General features: G+C 41.6%; 1 protein-coding gene and 1 long non-coding RNA gene across 6 annotated transcripts in view; one reads left to right on the forward strand and one right to left on the reverse strand.

The window, feature by feature from the left end:
• Positions 1-3,079: 3,079 nt before the first annotated feature.
• LOC128316397 (uncharacterized) overlaps positions 3,080-17,618 on the forward strand; it is a 43,776-nt gene continuing 29,237 nt past the window's right edge. For both annotated transcript variants that reach the window (XR_008300245.1, XR_008300244.1), the window contains exons 1-3: positions 3,080-9,850; positions 12,873-13,089; positions 13,973-15,700. This is a non-coding gene — a long non-coding RNA (uncharacterized LOC128316397). The remainder of the gene's footprint in view (positions 9,851-12,872; positions 13,090-13,972; positions 15,701-17,618) is intronic.
• Positions 14,747-17,618, reverse strand: part of CERS5 (ceramide synthase 5) — a 32,736-nt gene continuing 29,864 nt past the window's right edge. For all 4 annotated transcript variants that reach the window (XM_027036113.2, XM_027036111.2, XM_027036110.2 and 1 more), the window contains one exon: positions 14,747-15,670. In XM_027036113.2, the coding sequence (XP_026891914.1) occupies positions 15,559-15,670 (112 nt within the window). In that variant the 3' untranslated portion in view covers positions 14,747-15,558. The remainder of the gene's footprint in view (positions 15,671-17,618) is intronic.

The following is a 17,618-nucleotide window of genomic DNA, read 5'->3' on the forward strand; positions in this document are numbered from 1 at the left end:
GCTCAAGATTATTTAAGGAGAACTCCACATGGTGCCACTTCCACAGACTTAAAATTCGTTCCACCTCCACAGTTGTGTTGAAACTCCTGGTTAATGTGGCCTCTGTTGTGCCATACCCACTGATGATTTCAGTCCTTCCCTGGCTGTTTCTCTGCTGCACTGAAGTTGGACTTTGGCCCTAGGGAGGGACCACTCTCGTTTCCTTCTATGCCTTTGACTTTTTCTTTTGATTTCCTTTGGGAATTTCTGCCCACTTTAAACACTGATGTGCTTCAGAATTTTGTTTTTAGACCATTTCTCTCATTCTATATGTTTTTCCTGGATTATTCTAGGCACTCAATGATTTTAACATTACAAGAATAGTTAAGTACTCGGTGTTGGTATCCCAGCTCTACCATTCTAGCTGTATTACAGTAGTCCAGTTGCTTATTCTTAATTCCTCAGTTTACCTCTGTTTAAGGTGGATTAAAAAATAATAGTTCCTAATTTAAAAGATTAGTTTCAAGATTAAATGAGATAATTCATGTTAAGTATTTCTTTGGCGTATGATAAGCGTTCAATAAATGTCAGCTATGCATCCCTATTGCTGACCTCCAAATCTGTATCGTCTAGGTTGACCTTTGGAGCTTCAGCTCTATCCAATTGTGTGACATATCCACTTGAATATCTCATAGTCCCCTAACTTGACATGTTCACAACTAATCGCATTCCTTGTCTCCAGGACCTATTTTTTTCTCCCTATTTTAGTTAATGATGTTATCATCCAAGTCAGAAATGAGAGTTTTAATAGATTTCCCTGTATCCTACTCCCAACCAAGTAATTGTCTTATTCATTCTTACTATTTAAGCATCCACTTAATCAGTTCTGTCCTTTCCATTTCTTGCTTACAATTTTGCAGAAGCCTTTTAGGGGTCTTGGTTCCAATCTTGACCTCATCTAATTTATTTGCCACATTGCTATCCTAGATCTCTATTTGGAACTAACTAAATTATGGCACTCTCTTGCTTTCAATCTTCTCTGAAGCTCTATCATAAACAATAGGTTAAGACTCTCACCCGTAGAGTTGAGTCCAGACTCCTTAGCATGGCATATGAGGTCCTTAAGACCTGACCCACTTTATGTTTCTACTTCATGCTTTATGTTCTTTAATATCAATTGCCTATATGATCACATGCTGTTTCTTGTTCCGTGCCTGTTTGTGCTTTCTTTCTGAATAGAACATCCTCTCTACTTCCCTGTCTTCTCTTTTTCCAGTAAGATTTCTTGGATTCTTCACTGTCCTATGCTGGGTCACATGTCTGTAGAAAATACCACTTTTCCTTTTAAAAAATCTTTAAAAGCACAAGTAGCTAAGACAGTTTTAAAGAGGAACAAAGAAGATGGGTTGATCCTACCAGATATCAAGACATAGTAGAAAGCTTAGAGTAATAGAAATGTGGCATTATAGTGCAGGAGTAGACGAATAGATCATTGGCATAATATAATAAGCTCAGAAACAGATCATATGTATGTGTGAGAAATTGAGGATGATAGAGTGTCACAAACCCATGGGAAAAACCATACTCCGTGTTGTGGATAAAATTGTAAAAATAGATTGAAAAGACACACTAAACTCAGAAGTTATATTGGGGGTGAAGTGAGGTGGAGTAGGGCAGAGGTTGAAGGCGTTTTAAATTGACAATTGTTTCCTCTATTCACAGGATTTCTGACACCAAATGTGTTTTTCCCACACCAAACAATTCTCCCAGCTCTGCAGACAGCAGCTAAGTATCCCATAATTCAGTCCTCCTAGCTACCTGGAGTTAGTATAGACCCTACAGGTAAGGGCTCAGTCTCCTAAGACTGTCCCCCAGTTCAGATGCCAATCACAAGTAGTGGGTCCCTGGGTTACCCCCACTTCTGCGTGACTTGGCTGCAACTCAGTTCCCATGACCTCCTCCTTAGGTTTGATAATTTGTTAGAATGGCTCACAGAGCCAAACTAGGAAAACACTTTATTTACTGTTACTGGTTTATTATAACGGATGCCACTCAGAAACAGTCGAATGGAAGAGAGAATTAGGGCAGGGTAAAGGCATACCACCCTAAGATCACCATTGTGTGTTCACCAACCCAGAAGCTCTTTGAACCCCATTATTTAGCGTTTTTGTGGAGGTCCTATTACATAAGCATGATTGATTAAATCATCATTGGCCATTGGTGATGAACTCAATCTCCATCCCTTCTTCCCAACCTGTAGGTTGGGAGAGTGGGGCTGAAAGTTCCAGTCCTCTAATCATGCCTTGGTCCTGTTCTGTGGCAATCAGCTCCCATCCTTAAACTAGGGGCCCACCAAGTCATCTCATTAGCACAGAGTCATCACTCTGGAGGTTACAGGGGTCTTAGAAATTCTGTGCCAACAACCTGTGAAGAAGAGCAAATGAGTATGTTTTTTGTTTTGTTTTTTTAAATAAGCTCTACCTTTTACGTGGGGCTTGAACTCAGGACCCTGAGATTAAGAGTCATGTGCTCTACCAGCTGAGCCATTCAAGCGCCCCTGTATTTCTTCTATCACAATGTCACAGGTCTATAATTTTGTACTTCTTTTACAAATACGATTGGGGATAAGATAGAATGTTAGATAGAGGTGTTAAATCTCGGTACTGGAAATAATGGGAGTATGTAAGTAGTCTTTATGTTTTTCTGCATTTTTTTCCCAATTGCTCAAAGAAAAACTTGGGGGAAGTATCTTTGATAGCTTCCTATTTACTACAGTGGTTCTCAGAAGTGGTATCCACCCCCCGCCCCCCAGCCAAGGTGAAAGTGTTTTGTCACTGTGATTGGGAAGCATCTCTGGCATTTGGTGGGTGAACGCCAAGGATGCTAGATTTCTTGCAATGCCTGCGATAAACTTGGCACAACATGTTGTCCCAAGTCCTGCGCAACTATTAAATGTCCCCATAGATATTCAAATAAGTGAAAAGACAGTTTATAATTAGCCAAGCCTGTAATCTCTTTTCCATATAAACACAAAAGTATTTTTTGTACAGGTTTAGTGTTCTCTGAGTTCTCTAGCTATGCAACTTTATTTAAATGGAGGGAAGACTACATTTCACAAAGCCATGCTATTGATGGCTAAGCCTGTTCTTGGTATTTGAGTCTCTGACACAATGCTAATCGTAACAATCTGCATTTGTAGACACTGAATCGATGGTGAATGCACAGAAGTGCTAATCATCTGAATGCTAATATAACTATGTCCAAATATTTGTATGTAGACATCATTTCATTGTAAATTGTTTTAAAAACTGCTTTATATTACTATTCGGGCATTATGCTGATTAAAAAAAAATTATGTGTAGGTACGTTAAATAATTATTGTATTTAAGGATAGTAACAGGAGTGTTAAAAATACTTGTTATATAAAGTAGGTGTTTTAGATATAATTCACTCACATTTGGTCATCTTTTGCTGTGGTGCTGAGGTGTTGGTTAATTTTGCGTCACCTTGGCTAGGCGATGGTGTTTAGTTGTTTGGTCAAACACCAGTCTGGATGTTGCTGTGAAGGTATTTTTTAGATGTAATCAACATTTAAATCAGTAATTTAGTAATTTGAGTAATGCAGATTATCCTCCATAATATGGATGGGCCTCATCGATCAGTTGAAGGCCTTAAGAGCAAAGACTGAGAGTTCCCAAAGAAGGAATACTGCATAAGACTAACATGGGGGGCATCTGACTGGCTCAGTCTGTAGAGCATGCAACTTTTGATCTCAGGGTTATTTAAGTTCCAGCCCCACATTGGGTGAAGAGATTACTTAAAAAAAAAAAAAACCAGAAACCTTGCCTGAGTTTCCAGCTTGTAGATTTTTTTTTTTAAAGCAATCTCTATATCCAAAGTGGGGTTGAACTTACAACTCCGAGATCAGTTGTCACATGCTCCACCTATTGAGCCAGCCAGGCACCGCTCTAGCCTGTAGATCTTGAATTATGTCATCCATCTTACCTGAATTTCCAGCCTGCTAGCCTGCCCTACACATTTCAGACTTGCCAGTCCCTACAATATGTGAGCCAATTCCATAAAATAAGTCTCTCACTCTCACTTTTGTTTCTCTAACCTGTTGGTTCCCTTTCTCTGGAGAACTCCAGTAGAGCAAATGACATACCTGATAAAGGGTTAGTATCCAAAACATAAAGAACTTATAAAACTCAACACTCTGGGTGCCTGGCTGTCTCAGTTGGCAAAGCTTGCAGCTCTTGATCTTGGGATTATAAGTAAGTTCAAGCCCGACATTGACATTGAGTATAGAGATTACTTAAAAACAAAACAAAAACTCACCACCCCCCAAAACAATCCAATTAAAAAATGGGCAAAAGACATGAATAGACATTTTTTCAAAGAAGACATTCACATGGCCAACAGACACATGAACAGATGCCCAACATGACTTACTTATCAGAGAAATGCAAATCAAAACTACAATGAGCAAACCTTACACCTGTCACAATGGCTAAAATCAACAAGAAACGAGGTGCTGGCGAGGATGTGGAGAAGGGAATTCTCTTGCACTGTTGGTGGGAATGCAAACTGGTGTAGCCACTCTGGAATACAGTATGGAGGTTCCTCAAAAAGTTAAAAATAGAACTACCCTATGATCCAGCAGTTGCATTACTAGGGTTTTTTTTTTTTAGTGTTTATTTATTTAGAGTGCACAAGCATGAGTGGGGGAGGGACAGAGAGAAAGGGAGGGCTAGATTCCCAATCAGGCTCTGTGATGTCAGCGTGGTGCCTGATGTGGAGCTTGACCCCATGAACTGTGAGATCATGACCTGAGCTGAAATCAAGAGTCGGACACTTAACGGACTCAGCCACCCAGGTGCCCCTGCACTACTAGGTATTTGCTCAAAGAATACAAAAGCACAGATTCAAAGGGATACATGCACCCTAATGTTTATAGCAGCATTATCTACAACTGCCAAATTATGCAAACAGCCCAAGTGTCCATCAGTGATGAACGGATAAAGATAGGGCACGCACGTGCGCACACACACACACACACACACACACACACAATGGAATGTTACTCAGCCATAAAAAAAGAATGAAATCTTGCCATTTGTAAGACATGGATGGAGCTAGAGAATATTATGCTAAGCAGAAGAATAAGTCATAGAAAGACTATGTGATTTCACTCGTGGAATTTAAGAAACAAATGAGCAAAGGAAAAAAAAGAAACCAAGAAACAGACTCTTAGCTGTAGAGAACAAAGTGATGGTTACCAGAGGGTAGGTGGGTAGGGGGATGGGTGAAATAGGAAGTGGGGATTAAGGAGTGCACTTGGGGTGATGAGCACTGGGTGTTATATGAAAGTGTTGAATCACTATATTCTATACCTGAAACTAATATACTGTATGTTAACTAGCTGGAAATAAAAAAAAAATTTTTTTTAATGTTTATTCTTGAGAGAGAGGGAGACAGAGCATGAGTGGGGGAGGGTCAGACAGAGAAAGGGAGACACAGAATCTGAAACTGGCTCCAGGCTCCTAGCTATCAGCACAGAGCCTGACGCAGGGCTCAAACTCACAAACCGCGAGATCATGACCTGAGCCAAAGGGGAATACTTAACTGACTGAATCACCCAGGTGCCTCTAACCAGCTGGAATTTAAATAAAAACTTACAAAAAAAATCTCTAATAGAACAGATAATGCCAATATGTAGCTGTCCAGTGCTTCTTTACCTCTAATTGTCTGACGGTCATTTTCACTTGGAGCACCCACTGTCATTTCAAATGTAGCTTGTCGAAACCGTCAAGCAATTGTTAAGTCTTTATGGAGCATAAACTGTATTTAATTAAGAAGAATAGACATATTTGCTGTCAAGGTGAATACCATCAAGTTCATGAGATATTACACTAAATGGACTGAATTAAAAGACAAAGACTAATAGATTGGGTTAAAAAAGCAAATCCAAGTTGTAGGTAGTTTCTAATAAACATTAATAAGGAGAAATTGCAAATAGATGGCTAAGACATTCCTGAAGAACATAGACAGATGTAAGTAGTGACAATATTAAGAAAAATACTAAACCATAAAGTGATCATTTGCTAATGTAAAGAAAAATAACTTGAGAAGAAAGGATGATCATAAATTTGTTTGCAACAAACAACAAAGCAACTAAGAAGCGAAAGCAAAAATTCCTAGGAATGCAAGAACAGGATAAAAATATGGTTATAGTGAGGGACTTTATTATACTTTGTTTGGAACTGAACAGCACTAGAATAAGGACTGAGAAGAAATAATACAACAAACCTGACATGTGTATGTGCATGTATGTGTATATGTAATATGGAACAGTTTTCCATGACCATAGAACACTTAGAAACATTTGTATTCACTATTCCAAAACAAGTTTTATTTTATTATTTTTAAGTTTATTTATTATTCTGAGAGAGTGTGTGAGCAAGTGGGAGAGGGGCAGAGAGAGAGAATCCCAAGCAGGCTCTGCCCCGTCACCGTCAGTGCAGAGCCCGATGCGGAGCCCAAACTCACAAACTGAGATCACGTCCTGAAGCTAAAGTGGGACACTTAACCGACTGAGCCACCTAGGTACCCCTCCAAAACAATTTTTTAAAACAAATCCTTAAACAAATTTAAAGTAGGAATCTTAAAGACTGTATTCTCTTATCACATCCAATAAAATTATAAATAAATAATCTCAACTTGCCGGAAATGAAATATTCCTGGCAACCCTTAAAGAAAAAACACAAATTTTCAACTTAATTTAAAGCAATGAAACAAAGTATTTCATGCAGACCTTCAGAACATAGCCCAAGCTGGTGTCAGGAGATGTATGCCCTTAAATGACTTCACAAGAAACAAAAGTAGGAGTTGGACTTTATAGATGAGAACCACTGGCTACTGGATCCCTGTTGTGATATTTAAGACCTCTTTTGTGCTCCATAGCAACCAGTTATGTACCCTTTCACCGCACTTTTAATATTTAAATAACAGCATTCTCTTGCTAATGGAAATGACAAGTTTGTAGGGTCTTTATCAAAAATGTAAAGTGTCTATACGCTTACCTACCTATTTCACTGCTAAGCCTCTAGGCCTTATAAGTATTCATACAACCGCACAGCGTATTTGTATAAGGATATTATTTGCAATATTTTAATCTTTTTTTAAACAAATTTCTAATGTTTATTTTTGAGAGAGCACAAGCAGGGGAGGGGCAGAGAGAAGGGGACAGAGGATCCAAGGCAGACTGCATGCTGACAGCAGTGAGCCCAATGTGGGGCTCAAACCCACGAACCGTGAGATCGTGGCCTGAGCCGAAGAAAGATGCTCAACCCACTGAGCCACCCAGGTGCCCCATAACAAAGAGTGTTAAATAAGTTAAAGAATAATGGTATACCACAAAGTGGAATGTTGATCAGTCAAAACTAGCAGAATATGTGTAGTATGATCTCATTTTTGCTTTAAAAGGAACATTTGTATACATGTGGTTATCTGATAAGTGGTTTTGGAAGGCTGTATACCAAGCATTCATAGTTATTGGGGCAAATGGAGAGGTCATGTACTTTCTTAATTCCTTTTTTGACGATGAGCACATATATATAGCTTGTATAATAAAAATATCTGTTGAGTTTCAAACATATACAAAAGCTGAGGGAATAGAAATAAAACCTTTATACCCATCCCTCAGTTTTAACTGTTATCAACTTATTGCCACGCTTGCTTCAAAAATAGTTACTGGGTTTTTTTTTGTTCAAGGAAAAAGATGTTTATTTGTATCATATCTACTAGTCTGTAAGCTTTTTTTTTTTTTTTAATTTTTTTTTTTTCAACGTTTATTTATTTTTGGGACAGAGAGAGACAGAGCATGAATGGGGGAGGGGCAGAGAGAGAGGGAGACACAGAATCGGAAACAGGCTCCAGGCTCCGAGCCATCAGCCCAGAGCCTGACGCGGGGCTCGAACTCCCGGACCGCGAGATCGTGACCTGGCTGAAGTTGGACGCTTAACCGACTGCGCCACCCAGGCGCCCCAGTAAGCTTTTTTTTTTTGAATACATGAATATATTTCCAATGTAAAATATTTAAAAAATAGAGATAAGTAAAAGTACCCCTTGTCACTCCCTCTATTCCTCATCATTTCCCTACACAGAAGTGACTAGTGTTAACCATTTCCAGTGTGTTTATATGTATGTAAAATATGTGGTGTGTGTTGATTGAGTTTGCTTTTCTCTGGTTTCTTCTATAATTCAGAGGCCAGAGACTCAGAAGAGAGCCAGTAATGGGCAAGGCCTGGGACACCATGGCTCTCTACACCCTGTGTTAGTCAAGGTCAGCTTTGCTGGCAAGGTTCTAGTTTGTCCTGGGAACCCTACTGCAGGGAGGGGACAGTGAAGGAAAGTAGCCAGGCGGAGCCATAAGAAGGAATGCCTCTGTGACTCCGTCAGCCAATTCCTTATAATAAATTACTGTCAGTAGAGCCTTGTTGCTGCCAATAAGTTTAGTATTGTTTCCTAGATGTCTTTCATAGAGCAGTCATTTGAGTGAAAAAAGATCCCAAATCTGTTTTGTTTTGTTTTCTATAGGCCTAGGGTTTGTGGCTAAATTTCTTGGTGAGGCCTGCTCTTCAAAAGACTATTGAACAAGAAAAAACAACTGCAGATGGCTGAGGTGAGGGTGGTACAGATTGTAACCTTGCTACCTATCAGTCTATGTCAATTCATAGTCTCCTTTTCCATTTCCTGTGCCTCTAAGGTCTCGTCCCAATTAGATACCCTCCCCGTGAGTAATTTTCAAAGACTTATTTGTTGCTTTAAACCTTTGAGGGCTCCCATAACCTACCATCTAAAATTTAACTCTTCAGCATGAAAGTCAAGGTCCTTCACTATATGGCCCCAAGCCATCTTTGTATTCTCATCTCCCACTTTGATCCAACTCCCAACAAGTTCCAGTTCCCTGCCAATGCATTATACTTTTGAGGAACACCCGGGTGCCTCAGTGGGTTAAGCATCTAACTCTTGATTTCGGCCCAAGTCACGATCTCAAGGTTCATGAGTTTGAGCCCTGCGTTGTGCTCTCCACTGATTGCACAGAGCTTGCTAGGGATTCTGTCTCCCTCTCTCTCGACTCCTCCTGCATGCGTGCATACTCTCTCAAAATAAATAATATATAAACACTAAAATTTTTTTGAAATATCCCAAATGTATTTAAAGCACTAAAAATAAAATATGCCATTTACCCACCTTATCCACATCTTCCCTTCCCAGAGATAAACACTATCCATCCTTCTGGTGCTGTATATGTTTCCATACTTTTACTATAGAAATGCCCTTAATATTATTTTGGGGTTAAAAAAAGTAATGTTAATGGCATCAAAAGGGACATATTCTTTTGAAGCTTGCTTGCCATTTTCACTCAACATTGTTTTTGACATTTATTTATCCATCGTGCTGACTAATTTTATGTGGCAACATGACTGGGCCACGGAGCGCCCAGATATTTGGTTAAACATTCCTGGTGCGTCTGTGAGGGCTTTTCTGGATGAGATTAACATTTGAATCCATAGACCGAAGTAAAGCCTATTGCCCTCCCCAGTGTGGTTGGGCCTCAGTCAGTCCATTGTCAACTGTCAACTTGAATTAAAACAAAAAGGCATACTAAGAGAGAATGCTTTCTGTCCTCTTGACTGTCTTTGAACTGAGACAGTGGCCTTCCTCTGTCTTTGGACTTGGACTGGAACTTATACCAATGGGCTCTCTGGTTTGTCAGGCCTTCAGAATCAGATTGGAAATACATCAGCTCTCCTGGTGCTCCAACTGCTGACTTCGGATCCTGGGACTTCTCTGCCTCCACAAACATGTGAGCCAATTTCTTATGACAAATTAAGAAACATATCTAGATATCTAGATAGCTATATCTCCATCCTACTGGCTCAGACTAGTACATCCATATTGACAAAACTTAGTGGGTTTTGTTTTTTTTGTTTATTTTAGACAGTGTAAAGTGTGCATGCAAGTCGGGGAGAGGGGCAGAGGAGAGAGAGAATCCCAAGCAGACTCCACACCCAGCACCGAGTTGCTCAACCAAGCCACCTAGGCGCCCCAAGAAAACCTAGTTTTTAATCGCGACATAATATTCCAACTGCATGAGTAAATCAATTTATTCCATCCCTCTAGTGAAAGATCACGGAGACATCTCCACTTTTTCCCTCCTAGAAAAGTGTAGTTTCCTTGGGCCCATATGCTGCTTTCTCCCAAGAATAATTATTACTAATATTTAGCTTTACTAGTTATTGTTAAGCTGTTTTTCCAAAGTGGTGTTAAGTGGTTTCTGTTCGTTTTAATTTACATACTGACTTCTGGTAAGGTAGAGCACCTTTTTGTTGATTTCTTATCCATTAGCATATGTTTCCTCTAGAAACTGCCTATTCATATCCTTTGCTCCTTCCCCTGCCTTTGTCTTACTATTGGGTTGTCTTTGTTTCTTTGTATCTGTATTCTGGATAACAAGATTTTGTTAATCAAAGGTGTTGCAGGTTTGACAGAGATGGTCTTCTAGAGCTTTTTTATCTGGGAGGTGGTGGCGGTGGTAGTGTAAGCATCCCACGTGGTCTGCATCATCATGCACATGTCTCTCTAGAGCAGTGCCATGGATAACTGACCTGAGACCACTTTCATGCAAGTTCTTACTTGGGGATGGGGTGGGTGTGGGGGTCATGACGGTTCCTAGACCACACAGGAAGTAGCTATTTGAAGTTCTCAAATTCATGGGGGAGGGGAAGAAAAAAAAAAAAGGTTAGAGAGGGAGAGAGCCAAAGTATAAGAGACTCTTAAAAACAGAGAACAAACTGAGGGTTGATGGGGGGTGGGAGGGAGGGGAGGGTGGGTGATGGGTATTGAGGAGGGCACTTGTTGGGATCAGCACTGGGTGTTGTATGGAAATCAATTTGACAATAAATTCCATATTAAAAAAAAAAAGTTCTCAAATTCACATGAAATGTAGGCCCATTTCATGGGCCTGGAACTCTGGAATCTTCCGACTCCACAAGCCCAAGCAAACTTCCTTGCTTTCTTCTTTTGCCAGCTGGATGCATTTTTCAGTTTCCCCTCTTTTACTAAGACTGTTGCTATCTCAGGGTCCCAGCTTTAACTGGAGGTCTCATTTCCAGCTTCCTGCTTGGTCTTGTCTCTTGTCAGCATTAGCAAGTATATTCCCCTTATCCCTCTAGTAATTCATTGTGTCTTTTGTGTCCCTTTCTTGGAAGCTCAGCTACACATTAAAAACAAAAAACCAGGGAACACCTGGGTGACTCAGTCCATTAAATGTCTGACCCTTGATTTCAGCTCAGGTCATGATCTCATGATTGGGGAGTTTGAGCCTCACGTTGGGCTCTGCACTGACATTGTGGAGCCTGCTTGGGATTCTCTCTCTCCTTCTCTCTCAAATAGATAAACTTAAAAAAATATATATATATTTTTTTCTTTTATTTTTTATTTTTATTTTTATACGTTTATTTATTTTTGAGACAGAGACACAGCATGAATGGGGGAGGGTCAGAGAGAGAGGGAGACACAGAATCTGAAACAGGCTCCAGGCTCTGAGCCGTCAGCACAGAGCCCAATGCGGGGTTCAAACTCACGGATTGCAAGATCATGACCTGAGCCGAAGTCGGATGCCCAACCGACTGAGCCACCCAGGGGCCCCCAAAAATATATATTTTAAAAAGTGACCTTTATGTACCATTTCTAGATGTTTGTCTCAGGTTATTTTAGCTTGCATTAAGCCAGAACTGATCTCTTTCATATGCTTTGACATCTCTTCTAAACATAATACCTTTCCATTTCTGTTTTCCTAGCAAAACTCTACTCATCTTTAATGGCCTGGCTTCAAATTTCAAGTTTTCTCCCATCTTGCCAAGAATAATTTAGGATAGTTCTTATCACGGAGTGCCTGGGTGGCTGAGTCAGTTAAGCGTCCAACTTCAGCTCAGGCCGTGATCTCACGGCTTGTGAGTTCAAGCCCCACATTGGGCTCTCTGCTCTCAGTGCAGAGTCCGCTTTGGACCCTCGGTCCCCTTCTCTCTTTGCCCCTCCTCTACTGTGCATATGCTCTCTCTCAAAAATAAACGTTAGAAAAAAAAAAGAATAGTTTTAGGGTGCCTGGGTGGCTCAATCAGTTGAGTATCTGACTCTTGATCTCGGCTTGTGTCATGATCTCACAGTTTCGTGTGTTTAAGCCCCACGTCGGGCTTTGTGCTGACAGTGTGGAGCTTGGCTGGGATTCTCTCTCCTCTCTCTCTGCCCCAATCCCACTTGTGCTGTGTCTCTCTCAAATAAACAAACACTTAAAAAAAAAATAATAATTCTTATCACATTGTAGTTATTTTTCCCCCCTTACTCGGGGTATCCGAGCTCTTTTAGAGTAGAAACCCAGATCTTGTTCATCTTTGTGTCCCCAGCTTCTGCCACAGTGCCGATCCTAAAGTAGGCACTTAAATTTTTTTTTTAATGTTAATTTCTGAGAGAAACAGAACACGAGCAGGGGAGGGGCAGAGAGACAGGGAAACACAGAATCTGAAGCAGACTCCAGGATCCAGGCTTTCAGCACAGGGCCCAACACAGGGCTCAAACTCATGAACCATGAGATTATGACCTGAGCTGAAGTGGATGCTTAACTGACAGAGCCACCCAGAAGGCACTTAAATATTTCATTGAACTGAAAATATTTCCCTGCCTGAAATACTGGATCTAAAGTCTGAAGAACTTGGTTTACAACCAGCGTACTGAATCACTTAGGAACGAAACTCGTACCATTACTTTTAGGATTGCGATAACGTGATAGCTCATGATAGATGATGGGCAATCTGGGTTTGTTTTTTTAGTAATCTCTGTGCCTAACCCAACATGGGGCTCGAACTCATCACCCCGAGATCAAGAGTAGCATATTCTACTGAGCCAGCAAGGCGCCCCACTGGTCTTTTTGAGCAATTTGAGACTCCATGTCCTCAGTGTGGCAGATTGAATTTTTCAAAGATGAAAGCAGCTGTGTCTCCCATTCTACGCGTTCTTCTGCAGTGACCTTGCTCCTCCCATCAAGAGGTACTGTAGTCTCTATCTTGAATCTAGGTGGTCTCTGTGACTACTTTGATCAATAGAATACCGTGGAAGTGATGTGTGCCAGTCTAGATGACATTCTTAATGTTTTTAAGAGAGTGAGTGTGTGAGCAGGGGAGAGGGGCAGAGAGGAAGAAAGAGAATCTTAAGCAGGCTCCACACTGATCGTGGCTCATTCGGTTAAGTGACTTCAGCTCAGGTCATAATCTCACGGCTCATGGGTCTGAGCCCCACGTTGGCCTCTCTGCTGTCACCACAGAGCTCGCTTTGGATGCTATCTCCGTCTCTCTGCCCCTTCTCTGTTCATGCACTCTCTCAAAAATAAGTAAACACTAAAAAAAAATAAATGCTATAAAAAACAGAATCTTACAAAAATAAATTTCATATTTCACAATTACTAGTCTATTCAACTAATAAGGCAACTTGAGGAACTAAATGTAAGACTTTAGCTCTGACCAAATAACTATGTAAGATTTTTTTTAGAAATTTTTGCATGCCCCATAGTAAGTCTATTTGTTTTTTTATTAAAAACTTTTTTAAAATATTTTTTTAATGTTTATTTTTGAGAGAGAAAGAGAGAGTGCAAACAGGAGAGGGGCAGAGAGAGAGGGAGACACAGAATCTGAAGCAGGATCCAGGCTCTGAGCTGTCAGCACAGAGCCTGACGTGGGGCTTGAACTCGCAGAGAGTGAGATCATGACCTGAGCTGAAGTTGGACGTTTAACCTACTGAGCCACTCAGGCGCCCCCATAGTAAGTCTTTTCAAAAGCCAGCCACTCAGTAAGGTGAGTTTAGCAGGGTCGCTATCCCAGTAATGTCAGTGAACATCAAGTATCTGATTCTTAGAACAGTAACTGGTTTCTTTCAGTTTTCACCCATCTCCCTGACAGTGAAGCACTCCATATGCCTTAATGTACACAACAACATCTGGAAATACTATGACAATCTGAATATTCGCTAAATGAAAAACTACTCTGAGATGAATAATGTCATTGTTAATTTTGCCAGGACCTCAACTACAGGTAAGTCTGGATTAGGAAGACTGTTTTTCCATGGCTAAAAGAAAACAGAACTAAAAGAGGAAACATCTTCTTAGACTCATTTATTGCAATCTTTAAAAAAATTTTTTTTAATGTTTATTTTTGAGACAGAGAAAGAGCATGAGCAGGGGAAGGGCAGAGACAGAGAGGGAGACATAGAATCTGAAGCAGGCTCCAGGCTCCAAGCTGTCAGCACAGAGACTGATGCAGGGCTCAAACTCACGAACCGCAAGATCATGACCTGAGCCGAAGTCAGACGCTTAACCGACTGAGCCACCCAGGTGCCCCTTATTGCAGTCTTTTAAATGTTAACTGGTAGTCTCTGTATGGGAAATAAGGGTATCTGAAAGTGTCTTCAACCAAATCCTTTGTTGGTTTGGTAACATGCATATATCTGCTCAGTATTTTTTGTGACTACTATGCATGTTTATTTTTTTCTTAATACATAAAGCCATAAAATGTAGGCACTCTTTCCAGCAATGCACAGAAAGTAAAAAAATGTGGTGTCCAAGAGCCTTTAGAATCGTCTGAACATTTTCTGAATTAGCGTATGGATTCAGGGAATTGGGGATAGAGTCACTGAAGAGGCTGAGACAGCAGAGGAGGGTTGAAGCACTTTTAATCACACAAGAGTAAACAACAGTATAAACCCTTAGCGGCTCGCCCAGTGGCTATGGTCCTCTTCCAGCCCTCAGCTCACCCTCCCCCACTCCCGCTCCCTGCGTACCATTGAGTGAAGTGCAGGGCGTCAGCAGGACCCTGTCACTACCAGGTGGTAGGAAGGGAATCTAGCTAGGAGCCACAAAAACCCTGATCATCCATCCATGGTTATCTGTTTCTGTACAACTTCGTGTGACTTTTAGAGCTCCGAGGAGTAACAGTGCAGAAACCTGGAGCTGAACTCTACTGTTCCATTCGGATGGCCATAGCTTCAAAAGCCATGGACAACAAGGGAAGGGACAGTCCAGAGCCAGCATTACTCAAGATGCAGCCAAATCTGGGATTGAGGTGGGTTCAAAGGGGGCACAAGGCCTACCGGCCCCAGTCTAGTAGTATTGTGCCCCAACCCAGGAAATGAAACTCGTGCATATGCACACATGCACATGCACACACACATACACGTGCAGACAAACACACACACACCCACACACACACCCACAAAGCAAATAACATTACCGAAAGAACCGGAGGCTATTAAATACAAAATGGCAGAGTTGGTTTTTTTTTTTTTTTAAGTGAAAATATTTGCTCTTTTGATTCTCCTCAGTGCCCTGCAGAGCCCCTAGTCACAAGAGTGTAGGTGGGGAGGCCTGAGAGGAGCAGGTTGCCAGTGGCCCTACAAGTCCATGTGTGCTCTAGTCCCCACACCAACCACCTTACTCTTCAGCCCAGTAGCTGCTTCCCATGTGACCATTCACCCGATTGGCGCCATTGCTGGAGCTGCTGCCACAGGGGCTTTTTGAGTTGGTGGTCGCTTCTTCTTCCTCTGAGCTGCTCTCCACATCACTGCGATCGTCCTTCGACACCTGCATGGGACGGGGCCAGAAGTACGAAAGGTGAGGACAGAACTTGTCTGCTATTGTAAGACCACACAGCCCATGTTTGGGCACTGCTCCCACCGTGGCCCACTTTCTGGTGGCACCTGACTCAAAACACTACCTGCGCCATGGATACCATCGTGAAAAGGTATCCTCTGCCTCTTTCTCAGTTTCTCTCTCCTCATCTCTGATTCTGTTCCCTAGGGAATAAGAAGCTGCGTTGGCAGTGGGGGGTGTGTGTCTCTCAGGACCAGCCGAGGGAGGTGAAATCATTCTCTGAGGCCAGGTTGAGGTCTGAGGGAAACTCCAGATGCTCTTCTCCTCCCCCACTTCAAAAAATAGAAAAGGCCGATACAAACAATACAGATGGCCGTCACCATCGCTTCTATCTCGTGATGGTTGTGGCCACTGCAGTTATTCATGTTGGTTATCCTGACTGTTGCTTTATCCCCAAAGGTGATTCATAACTAGGCCTTCTTCAGTAGTTTTACTGTCTTTGGGCTTAATACCCTATGACACTATTTCTCCAATCTTGTCCGTTTTCCCACTGGCAAGACCACTTCTGTACAACTTTAGCATTGCCAAGATACCAGTCTGGTGAAAAGAAAAGTGGATTGGCAGTCATCAAGAGAAGAATCCCAGCCCCAATCATGTTGCTGTCTGTGAATCTTTACTTTTTTTTTTTTAATGTTTATTTTGAGAGAAAGAGCGAGTGAGCATGTGAGCGGGGGAGGGGCAGAGAGAATGGGGGAGAGAGAATCACAAGCAGGCTCCATGCTGTCAGTGCAGAGAATGGGTCTGTATGGTTCTACTGTCTCCCTGGGGTCCAGGGAAGAGCCTGGCACAAAGTAGGCCCTCAAGAATATTACTGAATGATTCTTTCATTTAATCTTCCTGCTACCTTGCTAGTTGTCTTTTGACACCCCCCCCCACCTTTTTTTTTTTAATGTTTATTTTTGAGTGAGCAAGCAGAGGAGGGGAGGAGAGAGGATCTGAAGCGGGCTCTGTGCTGACAGTAGAGATCCCAACGTGGGGCTTGAACTCACAGAACCATGAGATCATGACCTAAGCCAAGATCAAGAGTCAGACACTTAACCGACTGAGCCACTCAGGCAGCCTGAATCTTTTTACCTCTTAACCACAGCTTTTCGGTTTTAGATTTTCAAATGAAGAGTTTGGACTGGAAAAACGTTTTCTAATCAAAACTACCCTGCATATCAAGCAAAGTCTTTTTAGTTCTTTACCATGGACCATAAAAAGTAAAGGAGAGAAATCCAGTGAGACTGTCAGACTTCTGACTTCCAGAACTGACAGATAATCAGTGTGGGTTTTTTTTTTTTTTTTAGTAAGCTCTGTGCCTAATGTGGGGCTTGAACTCATGACCCTGAGATTAAGAGCCTCATGTTCTACCAACTGAACTAGCCAGGCGCCCCTCAATGTGTTTTGTTAAAAAAAAAAAAAAAAAGTTAGGGGCGCCTTGGGTGGCTCAGTCTGTTGAGTGTCCAACTCTTGATTTCGGTTCAAGTCATGATCTCACGGTTTGTGGAATTGAGCTCCACCGTTGGGCTCTGCACTGGCAGAGCCTGCTTGGGATTCTCTCTCTCTCTCTCTCTCTCTCTCTCTCTCTTTGCCCTTCCCCTGCTTGAGTACACACGCTGTCTCTCTTTCAAAATGAATAAGCTTAAAAAAATAAATCATAAAAAATAAATTTTAAAAAAAGTAAAGGAAAGAAGGGGGTGAGAAGGGAACAAAGATCTATATGCTGTTGCCAAGGAGTGGGGCACTTGCTTTGGTTAGCTCTGAGACTCTGTGATCTATTGCAGCTTTGACCTCTGAGCCCAGGCAACTGACAGATTTGAGGTAAAGGGAGACTCAGAAAGGGGAAAAAATAAGAGTCGACTCAACTCTTGCCTCCATTTAGAAAAAACTATCTGGC

The sequence above is a fragment of the Acinonyx jubatus genome, chromosome B4 (assembly GCF_027475565.1).
Source record: "Acinonyx jubatus isolate Ajub_Pintada_27869175 chromosome B4, VMU_Ajub_asm_v1.0, whole genome shotgun sequence".
Lineage (NCBI taxonomy): Eukaryota > Metazoa > Chordata > Mammalia > Carnivora > Felidae > Acinonyx > Acinonyx jubatus.